This window comes from Alligator mississippiensis, chromosome 5, assembly GCF_030867095.1.
Source record: "Alligator mississippiensis isolate rAllMis1 chromosome 5, rAllMis1, whole genome shotgun sequence".
In the NCBI taxonomy this organism is placed as follows: domain Eukaryota; kingdom Metazoa; phylum Chordata; order Crocodylia; family Alligatoridae; genus Alligator; species Alligator mississippiensis.
This window is the reverse complement of record NC_081828.1, coordinates 199,691,531-199,705,212: the sequence shown is the minus strand read 5'-3', so window position 1 is coordinate 199,705,212 and position 13,682 is coordinate 199,691,531. Positions and strand designations below refer to the sequence as shown.

General features: G+C 42.3%; 1 protein-coding gene across 2 annotated transcripts in view; it reads right to left on the bottom strand.

Moving 5' to 3' along the window:
- The window catches only part of ADARB2 (adenosine deaminase RNA specific B2 (inactive)), a 612,280-nt gene that overhangs the window by 58,232 nt on the left and 540,366 nt on the right, over positions 1-13,682 (bottom strand). For both annotated transcript variants that reach the window (XM_059729167.1, XM_019498622.2), the window contains one exon: positions 4,416-4,567. In XM_059729167.1, the coding sequence (XP_059585150.1) occupies positions 4,416-4,567 (152 nt within the window). The remainder of the gene's footprint in view (positions 1-4,415; positions 4,568-13,682) is intronic.

The window sequence follows — 13,682 nt, the reverse complement described above, 5'->3', positions numbered from 1 at the left end:
AATATGATTATTAGTAGAGTCTTCTGTATTGTTCTCTTGCTAAGGGGTCATTAAACAAATACTTGTTCAGGTATTCTTAAAGGACTTCCAATTCATTCTTAAAAGCCTTCCAAATGTGTTGCTTTCTTGATAGTACAGGTAAATAATTTTCCCTGCCCAGTAAAAGACATAGTGACAAACAGACCAACTCACCCCTTATCAAGGAAAGTCATCCATGCCATTTTAGAGATTTGTTCTTGTCTAGTCTGGTAATTCATTTTCCTGTTTCAAGTATACTCCTGATGGTCTCTCTAGCTCTTTCCTCCTTCAGTTGTTACTGCCTGCGTTGCAGCCATTTATGGCAATGGTGTCAGACTTCAATACTTTTAGTATACATGTTTGAAATTATTACCCAGCACCATGCATTACAGTTTTAAGTGCATGCAAACTTATCTCCTCTCTTACCATAACAAAGAGTGTAACAAGGCAATGAGAAGCATCCCTCATAGTACTGCAGAAGACACCATGGATTAATGCAGAAAATGTTTGGAAAGAGATTTGAGAAGTGGAATTTGTTCCCTACACATATTGATAAAGGCTTATCACATTCTTTTGCAAAAACAGAATCAGCATGGCAAGACAGTGTTTTTAAATGTTAATGCATCTTTAGAGAGAAATCAGTAGTATTTGATAGCTTGTGCTAGCTCTGGGAGAAGCATCTTTGTTGTATAAGAAAAGAAACAACATTCATCTTGGGTTTCTTGTCACGACTGGATAAAAGGTAGGTTATTACTTCAGTTAAAAAAAGGGAGAGGAATCTAAATGACAACACTATAAAATGCTTATCTTCCCTGATGTCTCCAAGATAATATGAACTCAAAGGAAATGCTTTTCTACCTTAAGGATGGCTTTTGGCAACCTGTGAACAATGCCAACCCTTTTGTCATGTATAAAGTTAATTTCTTTTGAATCCATGCAGAGATATGTAGAGTGATCTAGTACTTGAGCAGTGGATTGAAAATCAGGTTTTGTTTTTCTTGTCTAGCTCCGCCTCTGCTTCAGCGTTCAACCTTGCGCAAAGTACACAACCTGTTTGGGTGCAGACAGACGTAGCACTTGGAACGTTCCACGTAGACTTTAAATGCCAAGTGTCTGGATGTACAGACACTTAAGACCGCTTTAAACTTCTTAGAGGGCGCGTCTACCTGGGGTTGTGCTACATCACCATAGCAAAAAATAAATGGCTCAAAATAACCATGCACTGCTAGCATGGTGCTGATAGGACAAATGTAGATGCATCCACTGTATTTCAAAAGTACACCAGGAAAAGCAAGTACTATTTTGAGCTGGTCCTCTGAGAGTCAGTTCAATGTTATGTAGGGACACATAGGATCCCATGCCTAGTGTCTGGTTAGTCCTCCAGGTATCCCAAACTGCATTGCTCTTTGCCTGCCTCCCCAAACACACACAGAGCAAGAGACCACTTTAAAATGCAGCCAAACTCTCTTGTGCAAACAACAGATCGCAATTTGCCCAGGTGGGAGCGCAGACTAATGAGGCCTCCATGTTAGTTTGCTTCCCTGCTCCAGATGCTGAGTCCCAGGCTCATGTGGGACAGGGAATGGGAGTGGAAAGGTTGCCAGGTGCTGAGGGGACTGTCTGGCCCCCTGCTTGGGGTGACTAGAGGGCTCGGTGCTCCAGGGCCCCCCAAGACCTCTGCAGTTTTTCAACCCCTCTGATGGAAAAAGGCTTGGCGATTTCACCTCCCTGCTAGAGCTGGGTGCTCTGGCGTTCACAGGCTAATATGGGGTAGGGGTGGAGTTGGAGGGCTCAGGCCCCAGTTTCCCAACATGCCTACCCCTAATCCTAACCCCTCCAGTCTCACCCGTACCCCTAATTAGCCCTTAAATCACATACTAACAGCCAGTGTTGGAACGTGACTGCCAAACTAGGAATGGGATTTTCTTTCACGTGAGGTTGTTTTTGCTTGACCCATGAGCCGGTTCCACAGAAGCCCAACCCCGCCCCTGTCAGCCCGCTGAACAGAACTGCGTAAAGACGGGTGAGAAAAAATGTAGTGGGGTGAGCAATTGTATAGATCCTTTTTTTACTTTCATTTTTCCAGATGTAACTTTCCCTCTTTTCTTGGGATACATCTGACCTGCACGCTTGCACATATCAGCACAAGTCATAAAGCTGAATTTCCACATGCTTCTACAAGTAGGAAGGAATCAAATAATATCTGAGTCTGACAATGTTACTCCAAATTTGACTTAAATCTGTAAGGACTTGGTTACATGGTAAGTTTATGTGGCTTCTGGAGCTCTTATCCCTTGGACTGGCTGCACATTAACACCTTTTAAGCATCTTAAAAGCACTTGTTATTTGGTTTAGAGTTACGCCACGCTAGGGCAGGATCATCTCCAATCCACCTCATTGTGTTCCTGCTCCATTACCATGTGGCCACTTCCCACAGCTATTGCACCCAAGTTGAAGTCCTCCAGTATCCCAGAATTCTCTGTGCTCTGAGGGGCCCAATTCTTTTTTCTCCGCAGCTCTGCCACCCAGACCTGCTGTGCTCCTGCCAGCAATGGCGTGGGGAGCAGGCATCACCTGAGCTGTGCAGAAAAAAGGACCGGGCCCCTTGGAGTTCAGAGTGACCTGAAACTGAGGCGGTGGCTTCATCCAGAAAGGACAGCTCCCAGGGCTTCCGCAGAGCACCTGTGCCAGTTCCAGCGAGACCAGAGAGCCCCAGGAAAGCTGCTTCCTCGGGTCTCTCTGGTCTCATTGAAGTGCACACAGTGGTGAGCAGCAAGCGGTCCTGCTCCCAGTCCTGCCCCTGCTCACCAAGCCTTTAGTGGCAAGTTACAGCTGTGCAGGTGAAGGACAGTCAGAGCAGGTTTTTTCACCTTACTGTGCGACTGCTCCACTTAGCTGAGCCACACTAAGCCAGTGACCGTTTGTTTAGCTAACAGCGTAAGGTCTAACAAGGCCTTAAGTTAAAGTTAAGAGAACTAAATCTAGACTGAGCGCCAAATCGTATCCTTATACCTTAACATGTGGCTTTGAGTGCAGTCACATCTATTGGAGGATGGACTTCAGGCTTGGGTATTCTTTTGCTTGCTCTTGAGAAGACCTAAATTTCAACAAATTTAGGTGCCTACATTTTGAGGCACCTTTATGAGTCCCAATTACCAGAAACTTCTGAGCACCTGCCCTTTGAAAGTCAAGCTAAGATGTCTCATGTTGTACACCAAAAATGTAAGACGACAAAACACTGGGCATATTTGATATTCAGCAGCATGTTCTTTTCTTAAATCTCTATTTTCTAAGATACTGTTATTCCTCCTCTTATTTACCATGAGCCCCATTACTAGGGACTTTAAATTGGACTAATTTATTTTGATATTTTTTTATTTTTCATATCATACCATAATGGAAAACTGAAAAAAGAAACCTGATGTAAGGAGGTCTTCCTCTAGAGACAGGGATCAACCTCACTATTGACAGTAACAGTTCTTTTCTTCAGCTCAGTAGTATTATTGTTCCATACAGTAGTATTATTGTTCCATACATCACTATAGGTATAATGGTTTTCCTTCCCTAATAAATAAAAATAAAAATGTTTTTTAAAAGTAGAGGCTAGGAGAGGTATCAGCCTCCAGCAATTGCATGGGTTTGCTGTGTGAGGTTGAAAAAGTTTTTTTTTTCTCTTTGTCTCATTTACCAGTGACTTGGAAATCAGGGTACTTACAAAAAGTACCCTGTTGTGTGACTCGAGGCAGGTCATTTCTCATTTATACGCTTCCCCTCCCACCCATTTTCTGTTTTGCCTATTTAGAGTATAAGGTCTTCAGGCCAGGGCATGCTTCTTACCATACCTTATTACATTCAATCTTAATTAAGGCTTCTGGCACTACTATGCTTTGACACACACAGATGAAAAACACTATATAAGGGCCCTGGTATTATTTATTATTAACAGCTCGCCATTTGCAAAGTACTGTGGGATCTCCGACTGATGGATAAGCACAAGAAATCCCTGTGCTTGTCCCACTCAAACCCTGAGGTAGAAATCCAGAACCTCAGTCCTGGTCCTAATGCCGCAGCAGACAGTCAGAGCTGTGCTGCTCTGTTTGTTCATGTGAAACGCTCCCAGGTCTTTATATTAAAAATATTTACTTATGAAGGCCTGTGGGGTTTTGTTTTCCAGCAGAGCTGCTGAGCCCTAGGCAAGCATGGAAGTCCCATGATGCCTTGGTCAGCTCTTGTTTCCAACCATGCTGCGTATATCCCAAAACATATAACAGACATCCAGACACAGACACTTATCATCTGTGCTCTCAAGTGGAATGCATTATCCACAAACAAAGATAGAAAGATTTATCTTATAAAAGGGGGGTGAGGGGATGGGGAGGAGGAAAAATGTTTCTTACAGTCAGTTGTGATTTCATAGGGAGAGTTGAGGCGTGCATCTCCGCAGGGTGAAGTGCTCACATACAGATGGAACAGAATGTTCTCTTTCAGCCTGTAGCCTCCTTCTTTTAATCGCACGAAGATTGATCGCTCCCAGTCCTCTCGCCGTTTGCTATGATCACAAAAGAGGTTTCAGGTCATTTGTTACATTCCAAATCAGAAACACTTCTGCTCTCTCCACTTTTTTCTTTGTTTTTATTAGCACCTTGCATCATATTTTTTCTGCAAGTGACAACAGTAGAAAAATAATCAGATGCTTCAAGGAATGGAGATGCTTCAAGGGTCCTGCAACTGTCAATGTGTTTCTCGGCGTACTTCTTTGGAATGTATTCGAATGAATTTTTAAAGGGGTTCTCAGGTCCCAAGTATGTTCTGATACATAATGTTCACTAATTTTGACGGGAGTTTTGGGCACGTATTGAAGAAGCACGAGCTCTCTTGGGCTCTTCCATTTGACTGATTGTTCAAATTCACCACAGAACCTAAGCACATATTTAGATCTCATTAAAGTCAACATAACATAAGCACACGCTTAATGTTTTGCTGAACAGGGGCCATAAAAGAAAGACCAGAATTTGTTAGCAAAAAACACCAAAAGAAACAGATTTTAGATGTACCAAAATACGGTACATTTTTTCCTTCCTATTCAAACCCAGCGAGTGTGAATTCTACAGAGGTGTCACGTGTGGGATCTCCCTGGAACGTGGCAGAGACATTTCCTTCTTGTAAGTCACCCCAAGTTGTAGGCCAGCAGTGGCCACTCGTCCACTTGACACAGAAGCAGTCGTGGCGGGGGGTGGCAGGGCTGGGTTGGCAACAGTGGCAGCTGCCATTTTTGTGCCCCTTTAAGCTGATTCTCAGGGCTGGTAACCCAGTTGCCCACATCTCATTGTGCTACTGATCCTGATGTCTCTGGAAATCACAGCCAACCATGGCCTGCCCAGTGGGGATAGAAACTGGGACCTTTGCAGCAAAAACACAGGCCTCTACTACTAGAGCTAAAAGAGTACTTTAGTTAGATGGTAGCAGTAGTAAGTTTTTATCTTCTAACTAGTTTGGCAACCAGGTGGGGACATCATATATTCAGCCAAAATGTTACATCAGGGGTGCTCAACTCTGGTCCTGTTTTTTCACCTTTTTATATCATTTGGCCTGCGGGGCTCCTCAGGGGTCTGGACATTTGGTAGCGGGGGGCGGCATTAATTGCAGCTTCCTTTCTACCAAATTTCTGGATCTGAGGGAAGCCCCTTGGGCTGGATAATGTGACCCTAAGCACCAAATCACTTCAGTGCGTGGCTGGATCCGGGCATTCACAGTCAGGCTATGGCATAGCCAGTTTCAGGTACAGGGGATTGCCTCCATGGACGGACCCCCACATGCTAACCCTGCCCACCGATCAACTGCTTGCCACTCATCCAGCCCCAAATTCCTTTTGCTGCTAATACAGTTTGAAACAACAGAAGGCATCAAGGCTGTACGGCTGTGTAGTCACCCAAGTGATTTTTCCTTGGACTGTCAGAAGGCAGTGACAATTTCTTTGACAGACAGCAGGACTGCACACATTTTAGTGACAAGGATGATTATAGTGTTTTGTGCGTAGCTGTGGAATGAGAAACTGCTCACAAAATCCCAGCTCTGTCCCCAGATACAAATGTTTTAATTGAATGTGTGTGCATATCAGAGAGTAGAACTAGGTATGTAGGTGGAATACCTAGGGTGTTTGTGCCGAAAAGCTTGCTAAGAAGAATTTTCCTCAGCTATTTGAGTTGGGTCTAATAAAAGATATCGGATTTACCCACAGAACCTTGTCTGCCTGTGTCCTTGGACCAACACGGCTACAACCTACACCCCTTCTCAGGATGTGTCATTGAGCAAGTATAGCTTCCATCTAATCTGCAGGGAGGGCAAGCTGTTTGGCCACGGGTATTTTGTTGCTCTGCTGATTCAGTTAATCTATAAATTAATCTACCTTGCCTTCTGCCTATCTCAATGAAATGCGAGTGCTTTCTTTTCAAGCTCAGAACAAGCCAGTGGCTTAATGAGTCCTTGGATCTTCTCCGAGCCGGGCCTGCCTGTCTTTCCCCTGGTGCAGTCTCTGTGCTGTGGAAGCTGTTTGGCTGTCACTCTTCCATGGGCTGGTTGTTTTGTTGGTTTTTGATGCTGTGATGCGTTTTCTGGCAGGTGGAATTTACAGGGACATTACCCTGCCTGTCAGGGATAGTGAGCCACAAGGATTTCCTAAGGAGAAACTGCCACATACAGTTTTCTCATTCTTCTTCTGTCTTGGGTGGAATTTCCTAACCATGCTAATGACATTATCACCCAGATACAACCCACCAAAATAATAAAATACCTGTACGTCCTGCTGCTTGGGCTTCAGAGAAATCGCTGCTGCCTTTAAATAATTCACTGCAAAATCAGCTGGGTGATGGTGGAGTGACACAGTCTTAATGTCTGCTATTATTATGTTAAACTCTATTAGTGAAGACAGCTTGTGGTACTTAGCAACAGTTGCTAGGCAGGGTTGGAATGGCCATTTTTGGGCTGGATTAAGTAAATTTATAGTAATCACCACCTATTCTGTTCTTTCATTTTATTGTTTGTATACCAATTAATCTTATTCCCTTTTCACTCCCTGGGTACCAAGAACTATCTAGGGCAAGGAGGGATGATATTTTGGGAATATCCATAGGAGGCCTGGGGTTATTTTTATTGGATCAACTATATTGTTGAGAGAGACGTTGGTCAATCTTTCAGGCCCAAAGCACCCTTCTTCAGGTCTAGGAAAGAAGCAGACACAGGCTAAACTAAATAACAGAAACCCCCCTGCAATAAATTGTGTTTATCTCCATGTAAATAAAAGCATTTTAAAAGGGTCTTTAAAAGGAGGCTAAATAGACACCTTGCCAGGGTTGTTTGACCCCAGCATCCTTTTCCGTCCGTGGCAGGGGGTTGGACTGGATGATCTGCTCAGGTCCCTTCCGACCCGACCAACTATGAAACTATGAAACATTTAACTATTCAGCAACTATCAGAGCTGGAGGATAACGTGGCTGGCTCTTCCTGTAAGAGTCCAGAAGCGTCTTAATGATGTATGATCCAAATCAGCCTGAGCTCATTTTAAATTCAGATCCCTTCCTCCATGATAGCTGTGTATCTTTATAATGGAGGCAGCACTGGGGTCTATAGGCAAAATTACTGGACGTGGAATCAGATGGTAGCTTGTACACCTACCCACAGTCCAGGCATCAGCTTGTACTTGTGCTCTTAGCATGCTAGAGGCAGGAGATTATCAGGACCCTGGTTGTCATTAATATAATGGTGCAATTGGGATCTGAGGAATTTTATGCTCCGTCAGCAAAATTGTACAGCCTGCTATGCCAGATGTGCATGGAAGGACACACAAGTTCTGAAATGGGCTACAAAATTCTTCAAATCCCAATTGCAGGTGTGCAAGCCCAGGTGTTCCTGGTACCTGATGCCTCTGATCACCCAGGGCAGCCCTTGGCCTGAATTAAGAGCAAGGGCTGGCCCCAACTCAATCTGAGGGACCTTGGGCTGTCCTGGTCTCAGTGCTGACAATCAGCTGATTGTCTGCATTGGCCCAGGACAGCCCCAGATCCAGGACACATACCACATGTTCAATTTTAAGTGCCATACGAAACAGCCACACGTATAATGTGGAACATCTCTTTCGCTGGTTTGCTACTGTACTGTGCTGTAAATTGACTGAACTTTGTCATGTTGCAATTAACCCCTTAATTGCATCATAAGTGTAACATCTGCCAGAGTCCTGAAAGTTGTAACTACCAGGGTCTGCACTCTAGGTGGCAACGGCAGCAGCTGGAATAGCTGTGGCAGCAGCGGTAGCTGCTGTTCTTATGCCCTCTCTAAGAGGGCACCCAGGACTGGTCACCCACCCTTCGTTATGTTGCTGGGGACTGTGGAATCACCCACCCTTCATTATGTTACTGGGGACTGTGGAGCCAACAGTGATACTAGGAGCTTCCTGAAAGTGGGCCATTTGGAGCACAGGATGTACCCATCAAATGCACTCTTTCTCCCAACACATTGGACTTTGGGCCAGGCTCTCTAGGGTTTTGCACCTTGGATAGTCTTTGTGTAAGTGCAAAGTAGGTTTAAAATCTTAAGTTAGAATGCCACTTTCCTGGGGCATAAATGCCTGTGCAAAGCAACAGACAATGAAAAGTGAATCCCAGTGTATTGCACAAGCACTATGCCTTCAGTGTACAGACAGTGGCTAAAAGGCAGACTCTGTCTCTGTGTATTTGATTGTGATGTGCACTTTCTCTCCTGTCTCATGCAGTCTTCAAGATATGAATGCAGGCCTGCAGGGAAAAGCTGGTCACAGAAAAATAGCTGAGGTTAGAAATTCTGCCACAAGGGCAGGGCTTCCAGGGTATGGACCCTGATTTCATAAACCACTTGAGAGCATGCTTACTTTGAAACATGTGCTTAAGTCTATAGAAAATGCATAGCCAGATATGCAAAGTTGACTTCTAGGAGACTTAAACCTGTGCTTAGTGTTTAGTACACCTAATCAGGACCTTACTCTTAAAAAAGGAGGAGTTATTTTGGTATGTTATGCATGTGAGATTCAGGTAAAGGAAGTCTGCAGACCAAAAAAAAAAGTACTGTAAATGTACATACTGTCCCACAGAAACCCTAATAGTAAGTGTAAAGAAAAGCAGTCAAGTCCATTATAAGACTACTGGGATGAAAACAAGAAATGAGTAAGTTTATGGCCAAGCAGTTGGTTTTATTTCAGCTAATGTGATTGGTTGAAAACTACTCACTGCTTTATAATGTATAAGCTAAAGAGTGATTGGCTTAAAGAAACTCATCTGCCACTGAACTTCATCACCCTGGGAACTATAAGCCTTCTACTCCAGCAAGATTACTATGCCATACAAATATTTTTAATAGGACGCTAATGGTTATATTAAAGGGAATATATATATATATATATATAGGGCCTGATTCTCTACTTCACTTACCAGTATATGTCAGAAGTAATTGTCAATGTTGTTTCCCAATGTAAATGAAAGAAGTCAAGCCATAATTTTGTAATCTTAAAAAAAAATTCTTTATGATGCAAAAAAGAAGTATTTTTCCTAGTATGAGTTAAATGCTCTGCTGAATCAGGATCTAACACTAAAAAAAACCAACAGGAGTGATTTTTAGCAAACAATAGATGGAAAATGCAGATGAGGGAAATCTGCAGATTACAAATCCTAAAAGTAGTAAAATATCAGGTTTTGGTTTCCTTCCTTTTAATAGAAGTCTGCAGAATTAAAGGGTAGATTGAATTAGATTTTTAAATCAGGCTTCTTAAAACTCTGTAGGGTTTTGCTCATGGTTTTAACATTTGTTTAACCCAAACTTCTGACAAACTATGAAAGACAAATTCTCGTTGTATAATACTATACATGACACACCCATCATTTATTTGAGAAGTGAGAAGGTTCCTATTCCAGGACTTTAGTCCTCCAGAAAAAACAGGGAACTGACATTTATAATCTTAGAAAAAGAATAATATTTTTTTAAAATATGTGTAATGTTGTAGTTTTATCTAATAGGAACATGACACAGTTGGCCTTTTTCACTCATCTACCTCTCATTCATTTCAACTCTTCCTTGCTCATGGTACTTTTCCTCCTGTCCTTTAGAAATATTTGTACTGCTTATTAATCAAGGCTCTAATTCTGGAGAACGTATAACCATGTACTTAAATCCCACTGTGAATCTGTGAAGTCACTGAAGCTATGTAAATGTACATGTATTGACAATTTAGCCCTTCTCCTAAAAAAGCAGTATATTATTAAAAAAGAGAGGCAAGGATTTTTATGGATGATATCTTTATTGGACCAACTACATGGTTGAGACAGACTTAGACAAGCTTTTGAATACAAGGCGTCCTTTAGGTCTGAGGAGAAAGCAGGTACAGTGAAAGATTAAAAACAGTTTTCAGACTTGTGAAACTGGAGGAGAGAAAAATCCCCAAGGGTAGCAGACAAGCAAATCAGAGAGGAGAGGATAGTTTGGTTAGTGGAAAATCAAATCCTATCAAAAGGGAAAAAGGTTGTTATCGTTTGTAGTATGAAGAAAGATTATCTGGAGTTGGGTAGACTGTAGTATGCCATGAAGTCAACTTCCCTGTTCAGTCCTTAGTATGCAGTCAGCTTCTGAATGTTTGTTCCCGGCTCACCTTTTGAGGGTTTTTGTACATTCCCCTGAGCATGAAGATACTGAGGTCAGAAAGTGAGCGGCTGATCTGTGAAAAGTGTTCTGCTACAAGTGTTTGTTTGTATCTGATTTTAATCTTTTTCCTGTGATCATGTATTCTGGTGTGTGTTTTTAGTTTAGTTTCACCCACATGATAGTGTTTGGTGCCCTGGATGCTACATTTTGGGATAGGCACGAATAGGATCCATGGATTCTGATGGGTTTATTGTGAGTAGTGTTGATTGTTGTAACAGTGGAAATATGCTGTCAGGTTTTGCATCTATTGTTAAGGTAAACTCTGTGTCCCATTTGATGTCTGTTGAACAGCAAGGAGTTTGTTTCTGATGATGAGGTGGGCAAAGCTGGGGGTGGTCTGAAAGTGAGGATATACTTTATTAAGTATAGGCTGTAAGTGCTTGATAATTCTTCTTATTGATTCAAGAGTGGGTAATAGGTGACCACCAGGGGTGTGCGGTCATAGGACAGTTTCTCTCTTTTCCTATTTCACAGCCTTGCAAATTATATTTAATTTTTCAAAGTTCCTGCCTTACCTTTAGACCTGAAGAAGGATTCATTATATTTGAAAGCTTATCTAAATCTAGCCCAACTATGTAGTCGGTCCAATAAAGGATATCACCCCCAAAACATCCTTGCCTCTTACATATTTCCTGGACCACCAGGGCTACAATATTATGCCAACACTATTGTTGAAAAAGTCTCAAGGTATAAATATCATACAAAATGATGAGGGGTCAAACTAAGACCTTATAGACTCATTTGAATAGCGAGACTTGATAGAAGATGGAAGTACAATAAAAAGCAGGCAGTAGCCTCCCAAAACTGACAGGTCTGTTCATAGGAAAAGATGGGAGAGATGAAGCTCTTTCATTTTGATTTGCCTTTGTTCTATGTTTCCTTTGGAGCAGGGACCATCTTTTTTGTTTTGGTTTGTACGGCACCTAGCACAATTGTCCTGATCCATGGCTGGGACTTTTAGGTACTATGATAACACAAATGATAATAATGTAGAGGAAGATCCTCTGCCTTGTTCCTCGTCTACCCATGGTTTTGTGTGCAGGGAGTATGCACCCTCTGTATGATCTCTAGCCACAAACTGCTTTCCAAGCTGTTCGGCAGAATCACACAAGCTGTACTGCCAGAAGAGACTCCAAATCAGTAGAAGGAGTGGCAAAATTGGCCCGCAAGTAAAGAGACTGTTACAAAACCTCAAATAGTGTTTATGTTGAACACCCACAGTTTCTTGCCAAAGATCCTGATGACTGCTTAACATTTCCCCAGTGAAGCTGTGAAAGTTTTATCATGAAGGATATGTTACAACATGGTTATAAATGGATTATTTTGCTTAACCACAGACTTCATGGAGCAGAACATGTCTCTAATTTTTTTAGCTTTGTGTTCCAGGAAGTGCTGGACCTTGACAATTTTGTGTGTGTGTATGTGCAGGTCAGGGGAACAGTGGCATCAATTCTTGGCTGAACAGAGAAACAGAAGCTACTGCGGACAGAGTTTGTGTTGCTGTGAGAATTCCCATCACAAAAGAACGTAACATTGATCCAAATAACACAATAATAGCTGAACATGTTATGAAAGTGGATCAATAGAATAGTTGAAGATATAGTGGTAGCACTTATATCCCAAGAGACATTGGCACAGTTCTTAATTCAAAGCATGTTACTGGGGTTCCTAACTGCTGAAAACACAATTATTTAATGTAAACCTGAAATGAAAGCAATGCAGACTGAAGGAGAAAGAACACTGGTCATGATTAAAGCCTTTCAGATGCTTGTATCTTTTTGTTAGCCATTCTTGTCTATTAAATATATTCTCTGTTTTTCACTCATAGCCTGAAGTGCAAGTAAATACTAGTGTTATAACTGATATAATAGGGCCCACAAGGTGATATGTGCTCCCATGCATGAAGACACAGTTCCAGCCCAACAATCCTTAACTCTGCGGTTTAGCCAAAAGTCCTTTGAAGTCCATTGACTTCAGATTAGGCCCGGTGAACACAAGCAGCGGATGAAGGATGAGGGAACTCTCAACCATGCATTTTGTTGCTTCTGTGTTCAATATGGACACCTGGTACCCTCTGTTTTGCCTTTGCCTAGCCACTATCTGTTGGTTTCTTTCAGGAATCATGCTACAGATGTGTGTGAATAAAGTTTAGCATAATGGGGTCTGTCACAATTGAAGAAGATTTGGATAAAGCAGTGGTTTGTAGTTCAACTCAAGGAGAGTGATGCATACATCCAGTGTGGTATGAAAGAAAGCACAAAATTATCTCTGGAAAATGTGGAAAAAGAGGTCATAGAGAATGAGGCTAACATAACTTCTGAGGTTTTTAATAACATGAGAAAGAGTGACAGTAACTAGCACTTTGGCTGCAGGGCCTATCTACTCTTACCATGCCACTGGTAAACAAATGAATGGACTGGTACCAAGCAGGGAAGGTCATAAGAGAACAGGGTGGATAATCAGGGACTACATGCATGACTCATCTAAAAGCAAACTAGGTGCACAAGGTTGAAAATATTACTAAAGTCTAAACAAACTCCTGAGTGAGTTTGGTGTGCCATGGGAAATAAGCCCTGCCCATTCTTCCTTTGCTTTGGGCATGCTACATCCTGCAAATTAGCAAGGCATTCTGCTGAGAGTGGCTTTCAGTGTATTCCCCAGAAATTACTCTCCCTCTGCCTGAAGAAGAGTGTTTATACCCGAAAACTTGCAAAAAGCATATTTTCCAACCATTTAATTGGTCTAATAAAAGATATCACATTTGATATGGTCTCCCGCAACATTCTCACAGGCAAGCTAAGGAAGTATGGGCTGGATGAATGGACTGTAAGGTGGATAGAATCAAAAAAGGAATCGCATGAGGCTCATCAAGGACAACTGCAAAGTCCTGCACTTAGGGCAGAACAATCCCATGTGTCAGTACAAGTGAGGGTCTGACTGGCTGG